The sequence below is a fragment of the Bicyclus anynana genome, chromosome 5, assembly GCF_947172395.1.
Source record: "Bicyclus anynana chromosome 5, ilBicAnyn1.1, whole genome shotgun sequence".
Lineage (NCBI taxonomy): Eukaryota > Metazoa > Arthropoda > Insecta > Lepidoptera > Nymphalidae > Bicyclus > Bicyclus anynana.
The window spans coordinates 1,124,083-1,151,874 of NC_069087.1; the positions used below are offsets into that span (position 1 = coordinate 1,124,083).

The 27,792-nt window shown below is 36.7% G+C and overlaps 1 protein-coding gene across 9 annotated transcripts in view; it reads left to right on the forward strand.

Moving 5' to 3' along the window:
- LOC112042945 (disintegrin and metalloproteinase domain-containing protein 22) overlaps positions 1–27,792 on the forward strand; it is a 422,343-nt gene that overhangs the window by 171,814 nt on the left and 222,737 nt on the right. For all 9 annotated transcript variants that reach the window (XM_052881807.1, XM_052881814.1, XM_052881811.1 and 6 more), the window contains 2 exons: positions 12,882–13,027; positions 24,887–24,934. In XM_052881807.1, coding sequence (XP_052737767.1) covers positions 12,882–13,027; positions 24,887–24,934 — 194 coding nt within the window. The remainder of the gene's footprint in view (positions 1–12,881; positions 13,028–24,886; positions 24,935–27,792) is intronic.

A 27,792-nucleotide genomic window follows, 5' to 3' on the forward strand; every position in this document is an offset into this window, starting at 1 on the left:
TTTCTGAAGGCGAATAAAATATTTTATAAGGCCCAATGTCATAATTACACATCGCAAAAAAATACTTACCTAAAGTAGTTTTAATTTATGTAATTAAAATAATGTTTATAGTAATGCAGGTGGCATTACTATAAACATTATTTTAATTACTTTATGTAAATCGGTTACCGAAATACTATGTCCATTAACAAAACTTACTCATCATTATGCAGTTCACATACAAATGTATTTTTTAATTTCCTTAATTCTCTACGTGTGTGAAGTCTGTTCGCGCCAAGCTAACGCTTCCCTCTCCTACTCCAACGCATCCTCTATTTACTTCTCTGTCCCGCATAAACTCCCGTTATCTTCGTCCACGCCGCTGAAACTTATCAAAATTAATAGTCGCAATTAAACCATCCCAACCTAAATACGCTTTATGCGCGCGCGCACCGCGACAAATTCGTCTGTTCGCTTTTATGTTAAAAACTATGTGATAAAACTTGGCTGTGATTGTGAGTGCGAGTGAAGATAAGAAGCAGACCACAGTAAGTCCTTCACCCCTCCTTTCCTAGCAAAGCCGAACGCGAACAAAGTCTGCCAATCCGCATTGGGCCAGCGTGGTAAAACATTGGCCTAACCCCTCTCATTCTGAGAGAAAGAAAGAAAGAAAGAAAAGAAAAGAAAAGAAAAGAAAGAAAGAAAGAAAAGAAAGACAGACAGAAAAGAAAGAAAATAAAGAAAAACAGAGAAGAAAGAAAATAAAATAGAAAAGAAAAAAACGAAAGGAAAGGAAAAGAAAAGAAAAGAAAAGACAAAACAAGACAAGACAAGACAAGACAAGACAAGACAAGAAAATAAAAGAAAAGAAAAGAAAAGAAAAGAAAAGAAAAGAAAAGAAAAGAAAAGAAAAGAAAAGAAAAGAAAAGAAAAGAAAAGAAAAGAAAAGAAAAGAAAAGAAAAGAAAAGAAAAGAAAAGAAAAGAAAAGAAAAGAAAAGAAAAGAAAAGAAAAGAAAAGAAAAGAAAAGAAAAGAAAAGAAAAGAAAAGAAAAGAAAAGAAAAGAAAAGAAAAGAAAAGAAAAGAAAAGAAAAGAAAAGAAAAGAAAAGAAAAGAAAAGAAAAGAAAAGAAAAGAAAAGAAAAGAAAAGAAAAGAAAAGAAATTTATTCAAATGTAAAAGTTATAAACTGTACCCTACCCTAATATCAGCATGTCTGTCTATAACCCATAAAAAGAAGCTCAGCATATGCCGTGTACTACCCTACGTCATACAAGCTTATTACACGGCGCTGATTTGACACAGCTGAGACTCGTGTGACGCCACAGCTAACATGAAATCTTTTGCTAACATAAAACATAAATACTCGTGCTCAGCAGTGAACCAAATATGGGTTGATAATGATAATGATACAAATGTATAGAACACCCGACGTATATGTAAATACTCATACGATGCCTACCTCAAAAACTCACCCCATGTACAGTTAACGAGTGAAGTGTGAAAATAAAATGTTGTCACAACAAAAAAGCGCACGCTACATTGTTGTGATACTTATGTTGTAATCCCAACAACAATAGTCCGCTCGTAATTCCACCAAGTCGTTTGCTCGTTCCCACAAATAAGCGCGGAAAGCTTTTTATACCGGTCTGCTTTGATACTCTCCACTATGCCATAGAATATAATATATAGACAGACATTAAAGCCCGTAATTGCGTCTGCGTGCAATTTCCATTATACCTACTGAAATATCATTTATTGTGTTTTACCTTCAATGAACAAGAACTTTTAAACTAATTTTCAGAAATGTTTTATTTTAAAAGTACTACTACTAACTATATTCTAACCCTGTCTTTTGCTTTTTCCGTTACTTAAAAATGTGAAGAAAAATGAAATGGACATAGATTACATTCTGGGTTGATACATTGGAAACTTTTTGTCCTTAGTTATCCTTAATCCTTTTTATCCCGGAAATTAAATTGTGAAAAATTTCACTTCACACGGACAAAGTCGCAGGCATCCTCTAGTACATTATAATTTTGATTTTCACATGAAAAAATTGTAACGTAGCGTAAAACGCAAATTGCGGCAATTTTCAGTTCTGTCTGTCAGTCCTTTTATATACAAACCGCGCAGTCTCGGGTGATTCAATTAAGCCGTCATCCGATTCCATTAAAGTTTGAAAACGTATTCATAGAAAGTAAATCTTTTGTAATGCCCGCCCCGTTTCACGTGACTAATTGTATCCCATTCCGATTGTGACGTCATGTCATAGATTAAATTAAACACGCCAGAATGTTCTCAGTATAAGTTTTATGCCATTTTATTGATTTGTACCCAGTGGTGTGCTCTAGGTTTTCAATTAGAATAAATTAGATTAAACTAAGATGTTTCACAAAACACAGTTCAAAACTTTCCTTGGTCTCAGAAACGTCGCTAGAAAAGATATTTTGGCTTTGCGTTTAAAATTAGATGAAAGTTGCTGGGACGGCCTAGAAGATCAATCGATTTAGTATATTCTTTTTTCTTGCGTGTAAAGATTGCTTCTCGCTACGTGAAAGTTATATCGAAGCGAAGCCCAAGGTGTTTTACAGTGGAATTCATAGACGTTGTAGGGGCACCCACCACCAGGGGATCATTGAGCTGCTGACTGTCAAATTCTCAAATAAAGGTTAAATTCGACACTCAGCTGAATGATCTCCTGGGAGGTGCCCCGTCAACGTCTATGAATTCCACTGTTAACTCGTCGTCTATTAACTGGGCGTTAACGTTTCCAAAACTACCGTAACCCAGTCAGCGGTAACCGCAAGGAAAGCTCTCCTCTAGATCAGAACATTAACTTATTGAAGGCACATGGGGACGCCAAATGCGTCATCGAGTTTCAGGATACCGCCTTAAGAATTGCGCAAGATTCCAGATTCATTCAAGAGAGAGAGATCAAGGAGTCAGATAGTCGTGTACATACCGACTTCTCTTTGCCACACATTTTGCGTCACATAAGGAAACCACCGTTTCCTAAGACCACTCATTGTCCTAGCTTTGTTGAAACCTGAGCAGAGGTCCTGACCAATTGCTGCCTGGAGTGATAACAATTGGTCACCTTTATGAATTAACATTTCTATCAAGTTACATATCCCAACAGGGATCTCAACTTTACTCAATATAAATGTAAATGTTTACTTTTAACCCACCGTATCTGTTTTATCTGTTAATCCTCGCTCAGTATGGGTTATTTGATTTTGTAAATGCAATGATTTCGTAGGGATTACGCGCGGATTTCGATGATTAAAAAATAAATTGTCGAAAGAGCGTTGAGGATTCAGCAAGTGCATAAAAATTTATTTTCCCAAACTGATCCGGTATTCGTTCAGTATTTACTTACCGGAAGTGAAAATAAATGTTACGTACAATTATACTGTAATACTATTACAGCAGAGTTGTTATGTTCTTAATTTTACCTACTCTCATAATGAAATCTTAATTATAAGTAATAATTATTTAGGTTCTACATGACGCCGCGCGTTTTCACCGGCGTGGTTTCCGTTCCCATAGGAATATGGAGATAATATATAGCCTATAGCCTTTCTCGATAAATGGGCTATCTAATACTGAAAGAATTTTTCATATCGGACCAATAGTACTTGAGATTAGCGCGTTCAAACAAAGAAACAAACAAACAAACTCTTCAGTTTTACGAGCATAACATCAGTATAGATTTAAAAAGTTGGGTAATAAGTGGTTATGTTCTGTAGTTATATTCTGAACATAACACTATTCGTTAGTCCAGTGGTTATGCTATTTTGGTTTAGATCACGAAGTTCTGGGTTCGAGTCGAAATATATTTTCTTGATACTAAGAATATTTTTAAGAAATCTTTAGTTTAAAGTTTCTAGCTCGGAATTGGGAAGATAATATTAATGTACCTCTAAAAACACTTTAGGTCATAGATCCCGGTCATTATCATTAACATCTGATATAGTATAATAAAGAAAGAAAAGAAAGCCTTTATTTGTTGTACTTTTTACATTTTGACTTATATCTAATGACGATTTTTCTTGTTTAAGCAAATTTATAATTAAACTAAGTAAATTACTTTAGCAACCATTTTGTTGGTCAGGTTGTCTTTCAATATAGGCCTCCCTCGCTTTTTCCACTCATCTCTGTCTCGAGGTACCCTCCTCCATCCTCCCATCTTTTGATTTGACGTCCTTAATATCTTTTTCTCAATACGTTCTTATTATATGACCTATCCAACACCTGATGAAGTCTTTAAAGAATTTGACATTACTATCATCGTAAGCATGCCGTCACAAAACCCCTCTCCTTTACGGTAGGGGGCGATTATTAGCTTTATTTAATGACGCACTGAAGGGCCTGACCCTGTAGTTAAAAATGCTGTTAATAATTTGGCTGGCTTCGGCCGTAGCTAGTTACCGACAAAGACATGCCGCCAAGCGATTTAGTGTTCCGGTACAATGTCGTGTAGAAACCGAAAGCGGTGTGGATTTTCATCCTTCTCCTAACAAGCTAGCCCGCTTCCATCTTAAATTGCATCATCACTTACTTACGGGTGAGTTGTACCTAGTCAAGATTCAACTTGTAAATAATAAAAACTTCCCTTTGTGTTTGTGAGGATCCTAAAGTAGGCGATGGACATCTCCATTTCCATCATTCTTATAGTCTTAAAACCTGCATTAACGCAAGTGAGCAAAAGCCAGCAATAGATAAATATTTAAAACAAACTGAATTTCAAATATTCCTTTATAAATTAAGACACAACCAAGTTGACTATATTATAGAAGCCATCTTGAATGTGACTGTCAAATGCATTTAGGCAAGCTTATTTCAATAGTGCTCTGGGAAATGGAATCGTGAGCATGAATGAATATGGAATTGTATATAGACGATGTGTGTTTTAAAATAGAAAATAATAACGGAAGCGTAAGCGTAAGCTAAAGGATATTGCTCGTTCTGATAAATATGCAAGTATTTTTATTTGGAGAGGTAAATGTTTAGAAAAATGGCGTTAGAGCACTATATAAAATACTAGCAGACGCCCGCGACTTTGTCTTGACAATGTAAACTTTCAAGCCCTCTTTTACCACTTTAGGGGTTGAATTTTGAAGGTTATACAGGTTTACGCACCGACCTCGACACATCCCGACGAGGAGGTAGAGGTGTTTTAAGAGGATATTTCTAAAGCCATACGCCTCAAACTCTTATCACAATGTTGTGATGGGGGATTTTAACGCAAAGCTGGGTGAACGAAGCGATTAGGAGTTGAGAGTGGGCCAATTTGGCCATGGGCAAGGGAACGACAGGGGGCAAATGCTGACTGACTTCATGGAGAAGGAGGGCTAATAGGTCCAATTTCGAGAAAGATGTGAACCGCCGAATCCAACTCGGCTGGGCTACATTCGGGAAACTTCGCGGCATCTTTTCGTCCGATATTCCTCAGTGCCTAAAGACAAAAGTCTTCTAACAGTGCGTGTTGCCAGTGATGACCTATGGTGCCGAGACTTGGTCCCTATAGTTAGCGACCAAGAACGGCTCAGAGTCACACAGCGGGCGATGGAACGAGCTATGTTAGGAGTATCTCTGCGTGATCGAATCAGAAATGTGGAGATCCGCAGAAGAACCAAAGTCACTGACATAGCTCAACGAGTTGCAAAGCTGAAGTGGCAATGGGCGGGGCACATAGCTCGAAGAGCCGATGGGCGTTGGGGTCCCAAAGTGCTAGAATGGCGACCCCGCACTAGAAAGCGCAGTGTTGGTCGACCCCCACCAGATGGACTGACGACATCAAGCGAGTCGCAGGGATTCGCTGAATGCAGGTGGCTCAGTATCGTGATGTTTGGAAGTCTCTATAAAAGGTCTATGTCCTGCAGTGGACGTCCATCGGCTGATATGATGAAGTATAATGTTATTTAATATTTCCAATTAATTATATGTCACTATTTAAGCCCCATAGTACAGTTTTATTTATATAAAAGAAAAGCGGAAACTCTTTGAAACTGTATTTATGTCACTAAATTCGGGTCGCGGGTTTTTCATCTGAACTTTCAGTTCAGTGAATATAATTATTTATTTTCATACCATTCAGAGATACTTTTAAATATTTAATTATTTATTTTATATATTTTAAATGTTGAATTTAATTTGATCGTTGCGTCATCGGATTTTTCATGATAAAATACATATACCTAATAAAGTAGGTAGGTATCTAATTTATATGTATCTAAGTAGATACTATGTAATAGATACTATGTAGTAAAAAATAGATGATAACAAGAAAACTAATTAAATTTATATACAATAACAAGTAAATTTAGAGAAAATCTGGTTTTTCTAAACCCTAAAGTACTTAAATCCCCTGTCTGTGTAGCGCCCGGATAAAGGATACACAGATAAACAAAAATGACGTATTTTGAAAGTCCTATATCCGGACGCTCGCACAAACGAGTGATTAAGGAACCCATTCTTCAAAAATATTCTCAATAAAAAATCTCATCCCGGAATTGGTGGTGGTATTGTACCATCATCATCATCTTCATCTTAGTATACGTTTGTAAATAAAGAAATAAAATAAAAAAAAATCATGCTCCGGAAAACATGTCAATAAATTAGCTTCCATCATTACTTATTATAGTGAGGTGAAATTGCAGTCAAGGGCTAACTTACCTTACCTTACCTCATTAGCCGATAGACGTCCACTGCTGGACATAGACCTCCAAGTCTTGCATGGACTTCCAAGCACAACGGTCTAGGGCCGCCAGCATCCAGCGGCTCCCTGCAACCTGATATCAAGCGGGTACCGAGGGCTAACTTGTAAAGCATAAAAATAAGAAAAAATAAGGAGGGAATTCAAATAGCACTAATAATGATGGATAATATTAATGGAATGAGTTGGGATGTTTATGTAGTTATTCACAAACCCCGCGAGAACCATTTTATTTAGTATTTTGGGACAAAAAGTAGACTATATGTCGCTCTATCTTCCAGTGTAAGTACTAATAAAAACGGTTCATACGTTCATGAAATCCGGACAAACAGAAAAACAGACATACAGACAGACAAAAATTATAAAATAAATTATTAGATGCAAAAATGCACAGTCAATCATGAGGACTCATTATCAACCTGTACTGGAGACAGTATTTAACATTTTGTATAATGTCGGTATAAACAAAGCATATCCTAATTTAAAACCTTGTGCACACCACTGATTACCGACTGCTATCCTCAATTCCATTCAAAGTTGGGACGGGTTGTCTGTTATTAAACTCGTACGTATAAAACCTTCGCAAGACGAACATTTCTCAAAGTTCGCATAGGATTCAAACAATATATAATTATTCAAAGGACTAGTTCCAAAGCCCAGTTAGTTTCTAATCTCCACGAACAAACCTCGGATTAAAGTGGCCGACAACTATCCCGGATGAAACCGCCGCGTTCCACGGACCGCTATAATGGACGGGGCATTCACTTTCTACAACTTTTTGAATAATTTTAACCTTTCTGCTTTCATGCGAACTTCTGATATGTTATGTAATGGTTGTGTTTATATCATCGTCAATCCATATTCGGCTCATTTCTGCGCTCGAGTCTTCGAGAATGAGGGGTTAGGCCAATAGTTCACCACGCTGGCTCAATGCGGATTGGCAGACTTCACACGCGCAGATAATTAAGAAAATTCTCTGGTACGCAGGTTTCCTCACGATGTTTTTCCTTCACCGTTTGAGAGAGGTAGGGTGGTAGCTAGCCACGGCCAACCAGCCAGGCCTGGACCAATTAGGGAAATCTCAATAGGCCCAGCTGGGGATTGAACCCAAGACCTCCGTCTGGTAAATCCACCGCACATACCACTACTCCACGGAGGCCGTCAAAAATACGTGTAATGATAACTTACGGATCCGAGAGTTGGTCGCGAACTTTGGGCGGCCTTCTTATGAGAAGGCGAGCTATATTTAGAGTATCATTGCATGATGGAATCAGAATTGAGGAGATTCGTAGAAGAAACAAAGATACATTCAGCAAGACGCGAAGCTCATGGCATATTTCGAAAACTCGATGGACATTGATATATCAAGATGCTGAATGAATGAAGGAATGGTGCCTTTGGATGCAGACGGCCCAAGACCATATTGTTGTTTGGAGGTCCTTGCGTCTTAATCGCTCTCCCTCTATTGTATAGTATTAGAAAGAGAGAGGTAAAAACTATTCCAAGACACACAGTCAAGCTATAAAACATCATAACAAGAGCGCTGAATAGAAACTTTTGAATAATAGAATATGTATACAGATGTAACTCTCAACAACGTTAACTTTAAACCACAAAACCTTGAAATTCGCTTGTATTTTGTACGCCTGAAACATAATAAACCGTCGACAAATTCCAAAGTCAAGTCCCAATCTCCAAGAACAAACGTCTGGATTATACTGCGGGCTAACCGAATGAAACCGCTGCATTCCAACAGCTAGTACACAAAGTGATACAGAACTCGATTGTTACAACTTTATGAATAGTTTACCTTTGATCTGGTTGCGAAAAGCTCGCGAAATACAATTTATTTATAAACTTGAGTAACAGTGCATTAGAATTTCGCTGGAGAACAGTGCGAGTGAAACTTTTGTATACCTGTTTGATTTTGTTATAGAGAAAATTTTCTCCTTGGTCGGATCAAACATCTAAATCTTAACTTAAATGTGTTAATTATTGTAATATGATGATATAGTTTCTCAGTAATACAGCTAAGTTATATTCAGTAAAATTTTGCACGCCCTTCTAGGCGAAAACATTGTACTATCTTTTTGTTTTTGTCATCTTTTTTACATGTTTTGTGCAAATAAACGATGATTATGATTATGATTAGAGAAATTAGATTTGATTTTCTTTTTATGGTCACGTTGGTAACTAAATAACTACTTGGCTGATCTTCAAAAATCATTCAACCTTAACCGACCGACATTCATTAAAAATTGAACCGACTTCAAAGATGATTTACTCTAAAAAGTGAAAATAAGGCAGTGCTAAAACAGGTTATTTTGATTTTTTGTACCCCAAAAAACTATTGAAGGTCGAAGGTACATACGCATCGACGTGAGAACCTCCTCCTTTCATTTTTGAAATTAGTTAAAAACTAAATCTTCACGAAGTATTTTTGCAAATTTTAATACCCGTATTCCCACGGGAACGCGAGTTACTTGGATGAAACTGTTTAATTATTTAAGTTTATATTTTCCAATTATTGTTTTAAAAAAAATAAAATTAATGGAAGGGTTATTATTTTGGTGTCTTTCAGATAACGCTATATTAAACTGTTTTTTATAAAAATCGTCGTAAATTCATTTATTTCCTTGCTCGATATTATTAGTTTTGTTTGAAGAATTTCTTTTTGGAAAAACTTTTGTGAACTTTAGCAAGTAATCAATCACGGACCAGGAAGTTAAAAACCCTAAAACTGTCTAGTCAGCACATAAAAAGAGGGGAATGACATATCTGTCAATACCCGGCACTGGCACTTATTAATTTAGCATTCGCAGCCGCCGGTAATTAATTACTGCTGATTGGCAGATCTGGGGCGGGCTTTCAACGCCTGTGCAGTGTGTCAAAATATATGTAATATAAGGCCTAGTACATGCCGTGATAGCCCAGTGGATATGACCTCTGCCTTCGATTCCGGAGGGTGTGGGTTCGAATCCGGTCCGGGAAATTAAATATCACGTGTCTCAAACGACGAAGGAAAACATCGTGAGGTAACCTGCATACCATAAAATTTTCTTAATTCTCTGCGTGAGTGAAATCTGCCAATCCGCATTGGGCCAGTGTGGTAGACTATTGGCCTAACCCCTCTCATTCTGAGAGAAGACTCGAGCTTAGCAGTGAACCGAATAAGGGTTGATAATGATGATGATGATGAATAAATGACCTATTTTGCTTCTGCAGTTGTCGACGAATTAACATTTGTTCTGACTTCCGGTACCAGCATTTTAGTACGGCACTAGGATTTTCGACATTTATTTTTAATCACCTATAGCACTTTAACAAAGCCGTACATTAATAATTAGTCGTAGTCCGTCATTTGTACCTGAGAAATTCCATTCACTCGCGTACTCACCACTGTACCGCTCAGAAATGACGGCATAGTGCTTAGAGTTATTTTCCTTCTAAGCGTTATCACGTTGGTTCATTTCACAGGTAATTTTTGTTCAAGGGTTTGTAGTCTATATCAAATTGTCCGCCGCATGTTGTCCCGAGCTGTGTGTGGGGCATATGATGCCGCCGTTTGCGGAATGTTAAGCGTGTTGATTTTATTCCACTACAAATAGTGCACGTGTTGAAATACACTCGCGATCATATTAACGTGCGTGGAATAATCCGTGAACGCGTCTGTTTAATCTTTCACAATCCGACTAGTGTGGAAATATAATAACGTGATAGTAAAATTGTTGTTTTTCCTACTAGTGTGAAAAGTTGTCTTTCTTCAAAGCTTTTTTCTCTCTCATTTATTTATTTCTCCTTTTTTGTAATTTTTGAAAATGTTATTCATACAAAATATAATACAAAACACTATTAAAAATTTATATAAAAAAAAATTAAACCTGCCGCGGCGGGACATTTGAGTATTCATGACTTTAATATTATAAAGCCAAGAAGAAAGAGTTAGAACTTTAAGCAAAAATAGTTTTTTATCTAAAAAAGATGAATATCTTAGCATGGATTCACCATTCGGAAAAAAACTCCGAGCGAACTCCGGGTGTACATTTGTACAATGTACATACTACATACATACATTTTGTATTTCATTAAACAAATAAATTAATTAAATTCAACTAGAAACTGTATGAACAAGAAGACAAAAGACGTAAACACTAAAACTCCGACAATATTTCCGTAATAAAACAAAAGATGCTGCAATTGCATCTAAGTCCCAGTTGCGAACGCTGAGCGTCTTTGGGACCTCGACGAGCAGACTGTAAAGTATTTATGAGGCCCTCAAACTGAACAATTGTACGGATTGAAACTCATTTAGATCATAAGTGCCTCTTTTACAGAATAAACCTTAAAGTTTGCATTTTGTATGGACAAAGAATTTATGTTATTTTGCCTTAACTCAAGACGTGTGGATATGGAAAGTCATATCCACACGTCCCGAGTTATTATCGAGCTTTTTCTCCAAGTTTTCATTTATATACATTAATATCACGTGTCTCAAACGGCGTAGAAAAACATCTTGAGGAAACCCGCATATCTTAGAATATTCTCAATTTTTTACGTGTGCGAAATTTTCCTATTCACATTGGGCCAGCGTGGTGTCTATCAGTCTAACCCCCCTCAATCTGAGAGGAGACTCGTACTGAACAGTGAACAAAATATGGTTTGTTAATGATTATTAATTCGGATAATAGGTAATTTTATTTATACATTTTTTGATACAACCAACATAATCTAATAGTTGTATATTATAAAATACGCAATACAGTAGAGACAAATCCAAAAAATATTTGTCTCTTATTCGCTTCGTAATTTAAATTTTGTGTTTTGCCCTAGACTTCTAAAATTGTAGTGATGCAGTCGAATTTAGACTTGTAAATCCAATAATCTACATCACTTCGAAATAAAATACCAATCACGTTCTTCATAATCTAAATGAAGTTCACAATATTACAAGCGTAGGAATAATCCAAATTCGCTATACACGGCCGCATAGATGAGGCCCCACCTGAAGCGCATACTGCGTCGTATACAAATTGAATGTATTAGCATAATTTGCGGCCGATCGAGCCGGCATACTCCGGTATCGGCGACGCAAGGAATAGTAAATAACCTTATTAAGGATCATGTAAAAATTTCTAAACTGTAGAATATAATCTTGAACGGTATCTCGTAGCTTTAATGTACCGTGAATATTGTTTTCGCAAACTTGTTTTACATTTTTCGGTGTTTTATCAATATATTAATTATGCTAAAACTCACATAGTACAAGGTCGGAGTATGTCCGACTAGTTTCGAATCCATATGGGGCCCATAGTCATGAGCTGGTTCTTGCAACGCGGCACAATCCTTTTTCGTTATTGAGGAGCGGTGTTGGCGCTTAGGGCTACCACGTTACTTTAATGTTGATTGGTCGGTTTAGGGTGATAATCATTTTGTTTTTTGTTTCTAAACTTTAAATTAGAAGGAACTAAGACTCAGAACTTATTAAAAGTCAAAGTTATCATCATCATTATCAGCCTATTTGAACGGTCTACTACAGGGCTAGGCTAGCCTTTTAAAAGGAGCTTTAAAGGAGCTTAGACCAACCACATTGTTCCATCGCATGTTTGACTCGTAACACCGCCAAATTTCAAACTCCAGACTTGTACTTAGAAATGTTCCTGGTGTCCAGTCCTGAGCTCAAAGGAACTTATGATTCAAAGCCAAACATCTTAACTAAAGAGTAAAGAGTCTAACACAGGTTCCCAAACATTTTTTTCTCATAAACCACTTTTTTATTTAATGGTTCCGATGGACACCCTAAATTCACGCAATATTGAAATTTTCGTTGCAGCTGAATCAACAGCTACGAAAAAATAACAGTTAAAAAAATAGTGAGATTGATTACTTAATTAAATTTAATTAATTGATTGTGCTGTGAGTGTATGATGTAAAGTTAAATTGTCCAGGGAAATAGTTATTTCAGCCAACTTAAATTTTTGATATTTACTCATACTCGTAGTAAAATAAAATTAGAAAACTCCCCAATCGGTATAAAACCAGATAACTTTTCGTGGATCCCCATTTACGAACACGTGAACCACCATTTTTATGACATGTCGACGTAGACCCCCGCCGAGATCCCTGGGGGTCCTGGACTACTTTGGGAACCGATGGTCTAAACTCTAAACGGTGTAATGTTTGCAGAGGTGGAGCGGCTGTTGCGTGGGTACCGACAGAACCAAGACCTGGTGCGCAACATCGCCGGCCACTACTACCAGATCATCTACCCCGTGCAGCTGCGGCACCACGAGAAGATGGGCATCTCCACCAGGGAAGTCAGCACGCCGAAGGTGAGTTACTCTTCTGCACTAAACATTACTTTGTTTATCAGACTCAAACGTGATTACAAAAATAAGAAAACTAATGTCGAACAAAGGTTATTCACAACATTTGTCAGGACAACTTAATTAAACAAATCAAACTGTAACCAAAATAAGACCCTAAAATGGCAGAAATTGACCTTGAGTGGAGTCATGCACTTGTGAACGTTATGTGTAGGGTTAAAGGTGCCTTTGACACTCACTCAAGTCACTCTCCCCGCCTATCCCAAGTAACCCATAAAGAATTACACAACAAGAGATGTGGACGGCTCGAACGCCACAAACACACTGAAGCCGTCCGTGCAGTCGTTTCAACGTGGCGATAACACTTTGTTTTATTTTTATTTTTATTCTTTACAAGTTAGCCCTTGTTTACTATCTCACCTGATCGTAAGTGATGATGCAATCTGAGATGGAAGCGGGCTAATTTGTTAGGAGGAGGATGAAAATCCACACCTGGACCATTTAAGAAACCTCAATCGGGCCAGAAAACTTCAAAACATTCATCCAAGTTTCGCATTTGTAATATTAGTAGGATTAATTGGGTCGTGCTTAGGTAAAAGGCCATAAATGGCTTATCAAGAATTAAAACGTAATACTAACCACATCTTAATTAAGCCGTATATGAAGCCAGGAACGCCTTGCCGGGTACGCTTTCTTGACGTCGGCGCTGGAAATGTCGTGGTACAAGTGATTAATTACACTCCACTTTACTGAGGTGTTATTCCATTAACGCCAACATTACATAAAAGCACTTTTTTGTTGTTTCCCCACTTAATATTAATCTGGCATTTAACCTTGAATTCACACGTGTGGATTTATTCGTGAAATTATTCTTTATTTCAATCGGGGGTAAAATAAAATATATGAATTTTTTATAAACTTTTAAAGTGTGCAAAATTTCAACTCTATCATACAATCCGGTGTTTCTACACAATTCTAATTTGGATTCACCCCAAGTTAGAATAATTGTGTACAAACACGTGTCTTTGTAGAAGCTAGTAACTCTTAAGTGGCTTACTTGCAGACTAATTCACTATATTTGACGTATCTGGTTGATATACAAAAAATTGAGATTCTATGTAACAAATGTCATCTGGTGCCTACTGGTTGATATCATACTGTAGGTAGATGACATTTCTCGATTGATTTGATGTTTATTTTAATAGGTTGAGAATAAAGACCAAAATAGTGAATAAGCCAATTGGGGTTGCAAATTTTCATGAACTGTGACAGTTAACAGCAGGCAACCGGTTAACTCATTTGCCTACATATTTAATGAAAAAGAAATACACTTCCATCATCTGTCTATCGTAACTTGATAACAACTGAACAAATATTTTTGTATCTAGTAACTACCAGTAATTTCCAACACATTTTATTGTCTTAGCGCAATTTAATATTTTATAAAAGCCAAATATGGCTTATTTCTGAAAATGTCATGAAAGTGATAAATTACATACACCGCACCGTGGGCTTATTCTACTAATAATATGACTTTTCTTTCAATTGAATTAATCGATTTTTGAACAAAAAAATCACTTGCGATTTGATCTGAGTGTGCACGAGTTTCAGCGTCAGAAAATCGAGTCTCGTGAAACTCGCAAACGTCAGAGAACTCGTCAGTAAAGCCGCGTTCTAATTAAGCAGCGTATGAATAATTCGAGTGAGACGCCCGAGAGGGTTTTTTTTTGAAGGCAGAAGTGTTGCCGCGATACCAGTGATTAATGTCGCCCCAGTTTCCACGACGACTTTTTTTTTCTATTAACGCGAAACTTTCTTAAGGCTCGGCGCGCATTACGATTTTTTAACAAGACCTGATTTTTGTTTAATGTTTCGTAACGTGTTGTGCACACACATAAGTTACATTCATAATATCTACGACGTAGTTTTAACTTTTATTTAAAAACAGATTAATTTCTATGAATCTTGGAAAATTTTCGTGTCTGTAACCAAATTCCATTTCTTAATTGAGATTTAGTATTTTTGTTATAAAAAAAAAGTATATGTATAGCCGAGTAACGTTTGCCGAGTCAGCTAGTAAAGCTATAAATACGAAAATTTAGATGCATTCATGTTTGCTATTCAAAATAACACTACGGGTAATCGTATCTGGATGAAATTTAGCACATACCTACCTTTTATCCCGATACACAGGAACGGTAGCTCACGCGAGTGACACCATGGGACAAAGTTAGTGCACAATAATTAATAGAACGCTTTGTTTAGTTCAAGCTTAGTTTACAATAAAGAGCTCTAACATCGCATCAAAATCTGCTCTATAGATGTGTTTGGCGCTAACAAACAAACAGACGAAAAAATACAAATTAAAGTTTTCTATTCTGTTACTATTTTTTATCTTTCCAGTTACATTTATGGTAATTTTATTTATTGTACAGACAATATTTTTCTGATAAATTATTACAATATAAGCATTGCATCAAAATACGTTTATTATATGCAAAGATTGACACCAACAGACAAACAAAAATAGTTAATTGTTGTTACTGTTCTTTTATTGGCCCCATTAAATTTTCGTTAATTTAATAAACTATAATCTGTATTTATTATTATTTTTGAAAGAGCTTGAAGATTAAAAAACGCATTGCGCGCTTAGCTAAGCACTTTTTGTTTTGTATTAGTCAATGTCAGTGTTAACTGTTAAGGAGCGAGGCGAAGGTGCGAGCGAGGCGATATATCTGGGCTTTAATAAAGCGTGCCATAAAATATAGCCGATTACTGTCGGGGCGCCCTCCTGCCAGCCGGAGAAATACATTTGTAACGGCTGACTCATCGATACTTACTTGTTCTTATGGGGTAACGTATGACATAGCTGTGTTGGTCCAGGGGTAGAAATAATCACAAGGTCCTTGCTTTGAAGTCTTTGAGCTATGAAAATTTTAGGTTTTTCCCCAACCAAAGGATCAATCGAGTTCTTAGTTAGGTCTTTAGAGCTCGTTCTTAGGACCCACTTTTGCCAGCTTATGTTTACCTTAAAGCAACCTTGCTGTGTTTCAGTCAGAAGGGTAGGTATCAGCGCCGAAGAGTTCATACAAGCCGATTCCCGCCGCTACCTTTAAAAATCCATGCATATACATTATTGCACTGTATCTAGATATATGAGAAATAAGAATTTGTATCATGCTATATGAATTTCCTTTTCTTTGGGACGTCTTACCTTCATCTAAATTCCATTCTTCGCCACTGGTTGGTATGGTTGCTTTGTAATTACAGGCAAATGTGGTAAAGATATATTTATGCCTCTGGTTGACTAACGCACGGAATAAGAAGAGAGAATATTGTTTATACTTACAAAAAAATATAAAACAACGACTAAAAACATAAATATATAAAACTAGCCGACGTCCCGCGGTTGCACCCGTGTAGTTTCACTTGTAGTGCACCCTTTCACGTGATAATATTGGGCTATGACACTCGCAAATAACGTGGCTTTCTATTGATAAAATGGTTTTCCAAATAGTCTCCAGTAGATCCAGAGATTACCTCTACAACACCACAAACTTTACCTCTTTGTACAATTAGTAATAGATTATGGATATTACCAAAATTTTCACAGTAATAAACGAATATCTGACATAGTTAGCAAATACAATAGAACGCCTACCTAATTACTGTTTTGTGTTGCGAATTCCTATTTATTGAACATTAATTCACGAAATAAATTCATACACAATTTCAAATTGTTTCATTTGAAATGAATAAATTGAAACAGTGATCGCATTAACGTTGCATTTTAAACTGGCTTTTCAAAAACAGATGTTTCTACATGAAGAACGAGAGCTTTCATGATAATCTGGCTATCAGGCTCTGAGTACGAGTATATAATATATACAGAATATAATAAATTAAAACAAATCAAATCATAATTCATTTATTTCAATTAGGCTTAATTTACACACACTTTCGAAACGTCAGATAATAATATCACTCTAATTACTAAACTCTACTATAAAGGCGAAAGTTAGTGTGAAAGTGTGTAAGTATGTTTGTTCCTCTTTTACGCTGCGGCTACTGAAGTGATTTGGCTGAAATTTGGAATAGAAATATATTTTACTCTGGATTAACACATAGGCTACTTTTCATCCCGGAAAAATCCATTGTTCTCACGGAATTTGTGAAAAACTGAATTCCACGCGTATGAAGTCGCAGGCGTCCGCTAGTTATTAGATAATGGTGATAATATTTATTATAATTAATCGAAAATTTAAAATAAAAGTTACGAGGGTTCCAAACGCGCCTTGGTCCGAAATGAGCCCTTTTGACATGTAAAGTTTGACTATTTGTTACTTGACTACCACCGGCAGAACCTGCCTTCCGAAAGGCAGGTTCTGCCGAGAAGAGACGGCAAGATACTCAACAGTTGCTTTTTTAGAAAAAATTAAACCCTACAATATTATAATAACTCACATTTGTTAACATCATTAAAATTGCTTTCAGTTTTACTTTCCGTGTGAAGCTAGAATCTGATCCAGTGGCCTCCAAGCATCTTTATCATTATGGAACTCATCAATTACATAGTAACCTCGACTAAGTAAATGTTTTAACACATTTCTTAAAGTTATGCATTGGCAGGTCCATCACAGTCTATTATAAAAGTTATTATGTCAATAATAACTGTGTTTTTGTGTTTCTCTATTTCTTCATAATAGATAATTTCTATTATGAAGAAATAGAGATAGAATCTCTATCTAACACCCCAAAGTCAGCGTAACAACTGTTATATGTTCCAAGATACTTAAAAGTATTATAAAAGATAGGTTACAAAAACTACCAAGACACTGAAAAGGTATCTTTCACAAACATTAAGAAGGAAAACATAAAATTAAAATTGTAACATTTATAATTAGGTTTTTGCCGACAATTTTCAGTTGATTCTTTAACTCATTTAACTTTTCAAAAGTATTTGTGTAAGAAATTGAAATTGAAAATGAAATACCAATAAAGTTGAGTACCACTTCCTTTTTTAAGTCGGTCATAAAGATTACATATTACGCAACTTCTTTTAAATAAATCCAAATTTCCCTTTGCTCTGCAATTACTCAGAAAAACGTGTGGGTACGATATTATAGTCCACCCATGAATCCATGACTCATGATGAAGCTCTAAGGTTAAGGAGCAGGACTCACTAGTCCCTTAACCTTAGAGATTTTTTTTTTCATTTGAATAACCTCCGACCCCTTAAAAGCTGCGCCATTATGATTTTTTGAGAAGTGTAGAAGCGCAATGAACAGTAACAAATTGCTCTCGGTATGCGCGCTAGAGACAAAGGGCATCGAATGGGATATAATATGAAAATCTCGCCGTTTGATCTGCAACCGCCGCAGATCTGAGGGCTGCCTTCCATTTGATGTTGAATGTGGATATAGGGAATTTATTCCGACCAAATATCTTACTTTTTTTCATGTTTGACGGATATAAATAGCTTTGTACGTATTCGATGTAATAACATTTTTTTTTTGCCAGATCAAATTTTATCTGTATCGCGGAACTTGGGTTCGTATTTTGATGTAACATTGAAGTATTGAAGTTGTTTTTGCATAGAAATATACGTAGAGCACCTGTTTTTAAGGTAGGATCCATCAACCTATATTATATTGTAAAAAAAACTGAAGCCACGCGTGGTTCCTGTTCCCGTTAGAATACGGGGATAATATATAGCCTATACCTTCCTCGATAAATGCGCTATCTAACACTGAAAGAATTTTTCAAATCGGACCAATAATTCCTGAGATTTCAAACAAACAAACAAATTCTTCAGTTTTATAATATTAGTACAGATAATTATTAGTATGAGTATATTAGTATTAGTATAAATGAGCCTGTGGGTGTGTGGGTCATGAAGTTCTAGATAAAAATCCTGGTTCGGGTTCTGAAAAAAAATTTTCTCCCACAAAGCGACGACATCTTTTTGGCATTGGCATGGCCATCTGAAAGCGATCGTAGCAGAGTAGAACATTGTCACAAACTCGTCGACTCTTATATGATCAGCGTGTTGGGTTTAATCTCTAAATCCTCTGAGATATATAATAAAAGGCTAGTGATGATGATTTAACATGCTACATTATTACCGTTTCAGCCTTTGAAGTCATTTTTGTTTAAACTTTGCAAGTAATTTTCCGAGCGAAATTAAATTAAAAGGCAGGATTTTTCCATAATGTCTTATTACTCTTATTTCGCAGCTCGAGTCTGCCGATCCAATTTCAATATATTTTCCAACGAATAGTCTTTTTTTTTGTTTCTACACAGGAAAATTATATTACGTCAGCACTGTAAAATGGACTCCATTTGATCAGCTGGCCTATTCGCTTTTTTGGTCTTTATTATCAACCTATTAAAATTAACATCAAATCAATTGACAAAATGTTATCTACATACTGTTTGCTATCCACCAGTAAGCACCGGATGACATTTGTCACATAGAATCTCAATTTGAATGTCAAAGATAATAAATTAGCCTGCAGATTCGTTGTCAATAATTTTGGTAGTCAGTCATTCTACCACCGGTTCAATAATAATAATTTAAAATAACAGACGACAAACACTAAACATTTAGCTTGGCGGTACGTCTTTGCTGGTAGGGTGGTAACTAGCCACAGCCGAAGCCTCCCACCAGCCAGACCTCGACCAATTAAGAAAACTTCAATCGGCCCAGTCCGGGATCGAACCCACGACCTCCGTCTTATAAATCTACCACTCATACCACTGCGCCACGGAGGCCGTCAAAGATTACAAAAAACTTATGTTTAAAAATAGTAGAGAAATGTTTAAAACAATCTGAATATTAGGCAATCTAAATGCCTTTTTTGACTAGATATAATTATTATTTTACCAACGGAGACCTTATAAAAATAAAAAATCGAGAACATAATAAATCACCAAACAGCACGTTTCGCACCAACTTGTTTTTCTACAGCAAACAAAATCGGTGGAAAAAATGACAAATCTAAATCCGCTGCAAACACCCCGGAACACGCGTTATATCACCCGGGACTAGCAGAGACTTGATACAACCGGAGATTTACCTGGATTTTAGTAGTCACTACTTCATTGCAAATGCTTATCATTATTATCATTAACAGTCCATGGATGTCCACAACTGGACATAGGCCTCATTAATGGACTTCCGAGCATCCAGCTGCTCCCTGCAACCCGCTTAATGTCCTCGGTCCACCTAGTGGGGGGTCAATCAACATTAAGATTTCCGGTGCGGGGTCGCCATGCACCTTGGGACCCCAACGTCCATCGGCTCTTCGAATTGCCACTTTAGCTTCGCGACTCGCTGAGCTATGTCAGTTTTTTTGTTAGACTAGTTGTAATCCACGGTTTCATCTACGTACGAGTATATCGTATTTACGTTGAAATGTCTGAATAAAAAGTAGCTTATAAGATGTAACCTTAGCCACAGTAAGGCCTTATTCGCTTATTGTTTATTTGAAAGCATTTAATTGGATATTAACTACGATACTATGCCACTGCTCCCGGACTATTGGAAACCTAATTGAAATAATCTAATTCTTGATTTATCAGATTAGATTTATGATCTGTTGTAAATAAAAAAAAAATAACAAGCACGATTTTTTTTAATCTTTATTTTAAGGAGCCGAGTCCATTTTGGACTATGCCGCTCCGTAAGGCCGCCTTTATAACAATATTAATTTTATAATTTAATTAATTTGCTAATTTGCTTAAAAATACGATTTATTAATGAAGGTCATAGTCATCGCTAAGTAATTTAAGTTCGGATCGAAAATATTGCATATTCGCCGATGTTTACCATAATATTCAAAATATTTTTTTATTAATTATTATTATTATTTTCCTATATACTGAAAACACAAATACGATAGCCTAAATCGCTAACTATTAAGCCGCGAACATTTCAATCTTCAACTTCAAACAAAGATTTAACAATGGGAGAATTAACATTTGCACCGCGATAGAGAAAATGATAAGCGTATTTGGCTCAAAACTATCGCTCTGCCGTTGTTTTTGACAAAGTTCAGTCTCGATTCCCGTCATATCTTGATAGTTTGCGGGTAGCTAGCATAAATTATCCGAAGTCAAAATAGTTTCGCCTTTATAGAGACAAAGTTGCAAACCGCGCCTCCCCCCTGGTAAGGGTGGGTGTAGAAATGATGTAAGATCACAACCTCGCGTAGCGTGGTTTACTGTTTTAGAGTTTAGGCAACACAGAGTTTTAAAGTTGATGTCGACCAAGCAAAACCCACCATTGTCATCTTTGCGAGCATACAACGGCGGAATACTATACACTGCGTGTCATCAACATCATCATCATCATCATTGACCTCCGATGGACGTCCACTGCTGGATATATGCCTCTTGCATGGACTTCCGAACAAAACGGTCTCGAGCCGCGAGCATCCAGCGGCTCCCTGTAACTCGCTTGATGTCCTCGGTCCACCTAGTGGGGGGTCGACCAACACAGCGCTATTCGGTGCGGGATCTGCATTCCAGCACCTTAGGACCCCAACGTCCATCGGCTCTTCGAACTATGTGGCCTGCCCATTGCTACTACAGCTTCGTGACTTGCTGAGCTATGTCAATAACTTTGGTTCTTCAGCGGATCTTCTCATATCTGATTCGATCACGAAAGAAACTCCAAGCGTAGCTCGCTCCTTCGCCTCATCGTGACTTTAAGCCTTTTTTATAAGGGCCACAGTTAGCGACCAGGTCTCGGATCGACACTGCTTGTGGGGCAATATAAATATAGACAGATTTCATATAGTTATTTAAATACTTTCAAGTCAAGGTTAAATAAGCATATTAGATATTGTGACCACCCGCAAATGCTTAGCTTAAGCGCTTTTTGTTCTGTAGCGACCACCTTACCTGCTACCGCCACCATTAAATCTTATCACCTCTGCCTTCGATTCCGGAGGGTGTGGGTTCGAATCCGGTCCGGGGCGTGCACCTCCAAATTTTCAGTTGTGTGCATTTTAAGAAATCAAATATCACGTGTCTCTAACGGTGAAGGAAAACATCGTGAAGAAACCTGCATACCAGAGAATTTTCTAATTCTCTGCGTCTGTGTAGTCTGCCAATCCGCATTGGGCCAGCGTGGTGGACTATTGGCCTAACACCTCTCATTCTGAGAGGAGACTCGAGCTCAGCAGTGAGCCGAATATGTATTGATAATGAAAAGACTTGCTTGTCCATAGAGTAGTACAAAGTGGCGAAACTACGTCAGGTAAACGCACCCTTATAGCGACGAAGTTGCAAACTACCATACCGCCCTGTAAAAGTTACTAAGTTGTTCGGAATTCAATAAGCGTGCTCCCACAAATGTTTACGTGTACAATGCTTTTTGAAATAATATCATGGAATAGTAGATTGTTATACAAGGGGCTAAAAAGACCCATTATATACGAGGTATTTTTAGGGCCTGAGACGTAAGTCGAGGGCCGCCTAAATAGAAACCGAGTATATAATGGATTTAGCCCCACGTGTTACACTCTGCTTTTCACTACGATGGCGAGAAAATAAAATAGTTTAGTTCAATATTCAATGATTTATTTAATTGAAAATTAAATGTACAAAGTCTACAATTTTGGATATTAAGGGAGATGCTTTTACCCGGTAACATAATTTCCGACTACTGTGAAGATGGATAACGAGTATATGAGGTAAACGTGGGTGATAATAGTTTAAAAACTCCTTCCGTAAGTGAATCCATTTGTTGTTGTTTTCTTCACTTATTAAATTTTTCGTAGGTAAGTATTCAAGTAAATGCGTCTGAACTTTGATGGTAACAGATTGGAAATTTCATCTATCTCCAAATTAGGATCACCATTCTCAGTAGATGAAGACACCAATAACAATTAATGTTGAAATATATGAAAGTTACGGTCACAAATTTACAATTATTTTCTGAATTAAATCAAGTGTGTATTATTTGTTTTTTAAATTCTAGCTTTTTAATTTTATTTTTTTCACATGAGAAAAAGGCAAAGGTATTACACCGTAAAGGATGTCCCATGTCTTCAATAAAAATTAAATAAAAGAATGAACGCATTCCACAGACAAGAACGCTACATTTATTTCCAATTTAAAGTTTTTTATTTATTTTTCAAAACAATCAGAGCCTTACCTATAATGATTCAATTTTCGAATAAAACCTCATCCGTTTTATAGTAGGCTAGTACTCGTAACAGACAAGAATTAAAAAAACAAAATTACTTTAGCCCCTAGAGGCTAATATGCTTGTTTAGCCCCGCTGTGGAGTGGTAATATGACAGTGTTTTTGAGCAAGAGTAGTGAAAAATAGTTTTTTATACTTCCATTTCGTAATCTACTCAATATAAAACCTCAAACCGTATTAATAAAGCTATCCGTTACTGTAAGTATAATTGTTAGATCATCATTTTTATTCATCATATTTTACAATATGATGAACTTTCACAAAGCAACGTTTATTCGCATTTAATATTCAAAATTATCTAAGAGGAAATATGTTTTTTTTTTCATTATTTCATGTTAATTTAACCGATAGAACGACAACTCCCGAAAGTTATTCAGTATCAAAAAGGGTTTACACAGAAAAAAAGTGAAGTAATAAAGTATCCAATTTCCGTTCCAAGGCAGAAGGTAACAAAGGGATTATTGGAGGCTCACTCTTAGGGTTGCTTTACACGAATAAGATTTATTTCGATAGGGTTTCGGTATTAATTAATGTTATTTCATTATTACATGTACGATCTTGTAACCATATTATAATATGATAGCGTACGCTCGCGACTTTGCTCGCCTGATTTTCAGCTTTGTTTGAAGTTGAATACAAGGGGATTTTTTTATTGATTGCGATATCTCCTGATGTTAACCACTTGACTCCTAAATGGACGACCGGTCGCCCATCGTATCCGTTACGTGACATGTAAAAAAATATAAAGGAAACTAAGGGCAATAGGCGAGCACAGTATCATACTCCGCGCGATAGAGGAATATAAAGATTTTTTTAATGGCTCACAACGGTAGATTAAAACCGCATTCCCTGACTGTCGGCTTCTTCAACACAGACGGGCTTTTCGATAAAATACTCGCGGGCAGCGAATGGATAGACTAAGTGAAAATGCAGTATAAAATAGACTCCGCGCCACGAAATAAGTCCCGCGGCTAAAACTTGACAGCGCCTTACACAAATGACAATAAGACTATCATTCGGCCAACCGTCAAGCAGAGTCTAGGAAGCGGGCTTACTTGAAAGACGTACAAGATTATTTTACCCTTACCTCTGACAGTTTCTGGCTCTGCCGTGAATGTATGTGGCATCGTATCGGAACGCTAAATTCACTTGGCGGTACGTCATTGCCAATGAGATGTTGGCTAGACACGGAAGATGCCTACCATGAGACCAGACCTGAGCCACTTTAGAAAGTTGAAATTCTAAACTAATCTGAACTGGGAGTCGGAACAAGAGAGGTTGTCAAATTTAGAATTACATTTTTCTCTTAATCACAAAAAAGGGATTCCTCTAAGGTCTCAGAGTTTTTTGGCACAATGTAAACAATTTTACTTCATACTTGTTTCTGTGGGTCACTTTTTGACCTCCTACTCCTAGGAAACGCCTTAATATATTAGGGATGATTTGCCTCTAATTCTGGTTTCACATGATATCCGGGGTCTGAAGGTGGAGATGGGAAGTGGTCATAGGAACTTCTAAACTAAGCAAGACAAGCCTGTCTAGATTGGGCGCGTTTGATTTGTCTTAATATGTTTCTTCTTTTTAGATCAATTATGTAAAAGCTTGTTTTAAAAGTTCATTAAACATTTATTTTATTATTTTTGTTCCAGGGTCGGTTTGGATCGGACTACCAGCAAGGGACGAGAATGCGCGCAAGGGTAAGTTTAATGTGTAATTCTAGTAACTTATCTAACATTTCAATATTTATTTTACATAAATATATATTTTTCTAGACCTAAAGGATAACGAGATCTTTTTTAAATACATATTTATAAATACACCAATTTAAACTAACTGTTGAAAAGATATATTGATAATATCAAAAATGAACTACGCACAGTTGCCAAGCAACTTTTTTTGGTTTCCCTTTGAACAATAATTGAATAATGCGTTTCTGCTGACGTTCCTTAAGTTTACACACACAAACGTCTTGGTGCTGTCACACTGCCAAAGCCAAACCGCATTCCAAGGATGAATTTGTAATAACCCACGTAAAACAATGTCACACATAACGTTACCAAATTCAGGATAAGCGCAATTCCGCGTACTGTACACCACCGCAGCCGCAACGCCGCACAGTACGGCTGTACGCGGCCGCAGAGGCCGCACGTCGCGCGAAAGCCGCAAATCGTCTTGGCAACGCGTGTAGCAAAATATAACAAATTGGTTGCGGCTCGAAATTAGTCAACTGTTGGCTTAATTATGCAAGATTAAAGGTGCTCGTGCTGATGCGGTCGAGCTTGTAATTTCACTGGTTCTTTTAAAGTATTAAAGTTGAATTTTATTGAAGCTCACTCTTTTAGTAAATGACGCGCTAATCTATACTAATATATAAAGCTGAAGAGTTTCTTTGTTCGATTAAACGCGCTAAAATCAGGAACTACTGGTCCGATTTGAAAAATTCTTTCAGTGTTAGATAGCCCATTTATCAAGAAAGACTATAAGCTATATATTATCCCCGTACTCTAACGGAAACGGGAACTACGCGAGTGAAACCGCGCGGTGTCAGCTAGTCATAGATATATAGTGTCTCACTCGTCGTACAGCGCTATTTGTTGGCTGTTCTTTGACTGTACGACATAGACTATCTAAATTATATTTCAATAAGGTTTGTCTGTGACATCGTTTTGTATCCTAATAATTTTATTTAAAGCAAGGCTATTTAAAATCATACATCATATCGGCACCTTCGATAGGGCTAGCAGAAGGAAACTGAATGCCTGAATGCAATATTTTGTCTTGTTTCAAACGAAAAACGAAGAGTATGTATAAGAGTATTTTTTATGTATGAACACGCGTATCTTTTTACTGTGTGGTCCGATTATCATAATTTTTATAGGAATTGGTAAAGTCGGTTCCAAGCCCGTGCGGTATTGATTTTTGTCGTTACTGAAAAAACACGTGAAAGAATAATTAATTTCTGAGAAATAAAAATCTATATGATAAGTAGGTACGCTTCGAATTTATAGGTCACCGACATGACACCTCTTTCAAAGAGATCAGTGTGTAGAAAATATTATAATGTTACTTTAGCTTTTAGTTTATGTTTTGAAGTCAGTTGTAATTTTTTTTATAGCCATTGTTCGCGTCTAGTCTAATATAGTCCACCAAAATACGCCAGAGTATCTAAATTATGATTCCAAGCGAATGTCAAGAACTGTTTCTCATTGTCTATCCAAAATTTAACAAACACATTTTACAATCAAAACAAGCAATGTTTTAATAAAAAAACGGTTTTCTCTACTCTGTAAAGTCTCGGTTTACTGACGATAGTTGAACGTGACAACGTCATACGAAGTAAATAATTAAAATACTGTTCGTTTTTCTAAAATACTGTTTAATAATCATCATACACTAGAATATACTTTATTTCTTGTAAAAAAAGTTTCAACCCTAGAGCGATGGAACGACGTATGACTTCATCTTTTTCGAGTTTGCAGCCGGCTTCATCGAATTACAAGACGTTGTCACGTCAAAAATTGTGAAAATCGTCGATAACTTCCAAAAGTCACTGTAAAACAAAATCCGTGATTTTATTATGAAGACCTCAGACAGTCAGCGGTATTCCACCTGTATTATATTGTACCGATGTGTCATGTCAGTGGCATTAATTTGGTTAAATCCAAATCCCAATGTTTACCACACCAATAACATCGTGCAATACCAACAGCTGTTTTGATTCCCTGCTGTGCATTCGAGCGAGCCGACCTCACTACACGGCACGTATCTATTAAATTGCTTCGTCAATTCTAGACCGAGACGTAGGCTTAACCGGCGACGCGCCATCGAATACTAACAACCGGTATATTGTGTAACGAATTCGATACAGCTACTGATACAATCAGTAATGGAATAAGATCCTGCGTTTGCCAGACCTCTTTTGATGAAGACTGAAGGAAGAACTTGAGAACCCAGGTATAAAAGTATATGGGATGATAATTTTATTATGAATAACGACCTGGTTAAATAATTGGCTTAATAAAAGTACGTTTCTTGAAGACAATATATATATATATATATATTATCACTCTTCTATTTCTAGTTCAAGAAGATTGCCGGTTTACCAAAGCGGCGAAATAACATTTGAAGTATTTTTTTATATTTACAGTATGGTCAACCATTGCTTGTCCCCGTTCGCAACAAATTAAAGATGAATTATAAACGTTGTAGCAAACTTTTTTTGATAAAGTGTTCATGATTAAAATAGAATTATTAAGTTTTTTTTAACTTAAGTAAATTGCCGGGAGGTTAGGGTAAGCCATGACCGGGGGTGGGCCCTTTGTCAGTCCACGCTCTTACCATAGGGTACTGTTGGTCAATTATAGAGTTTGAACCCTCGTGACTTTGGAAGTGAGCAGGTCTCAGATCGTCAATTGCTGAAATAAAAAACGGTATTTTTTCGATATTTACAAGATATCGAAATCACGCGTCTAGTCTTCATACCATTAGCTTCGTGCATTAGAGACCATAAAGGTCTAGCGGTGTGATCTTTGACGGTGTTTTTCAAAACATTGCT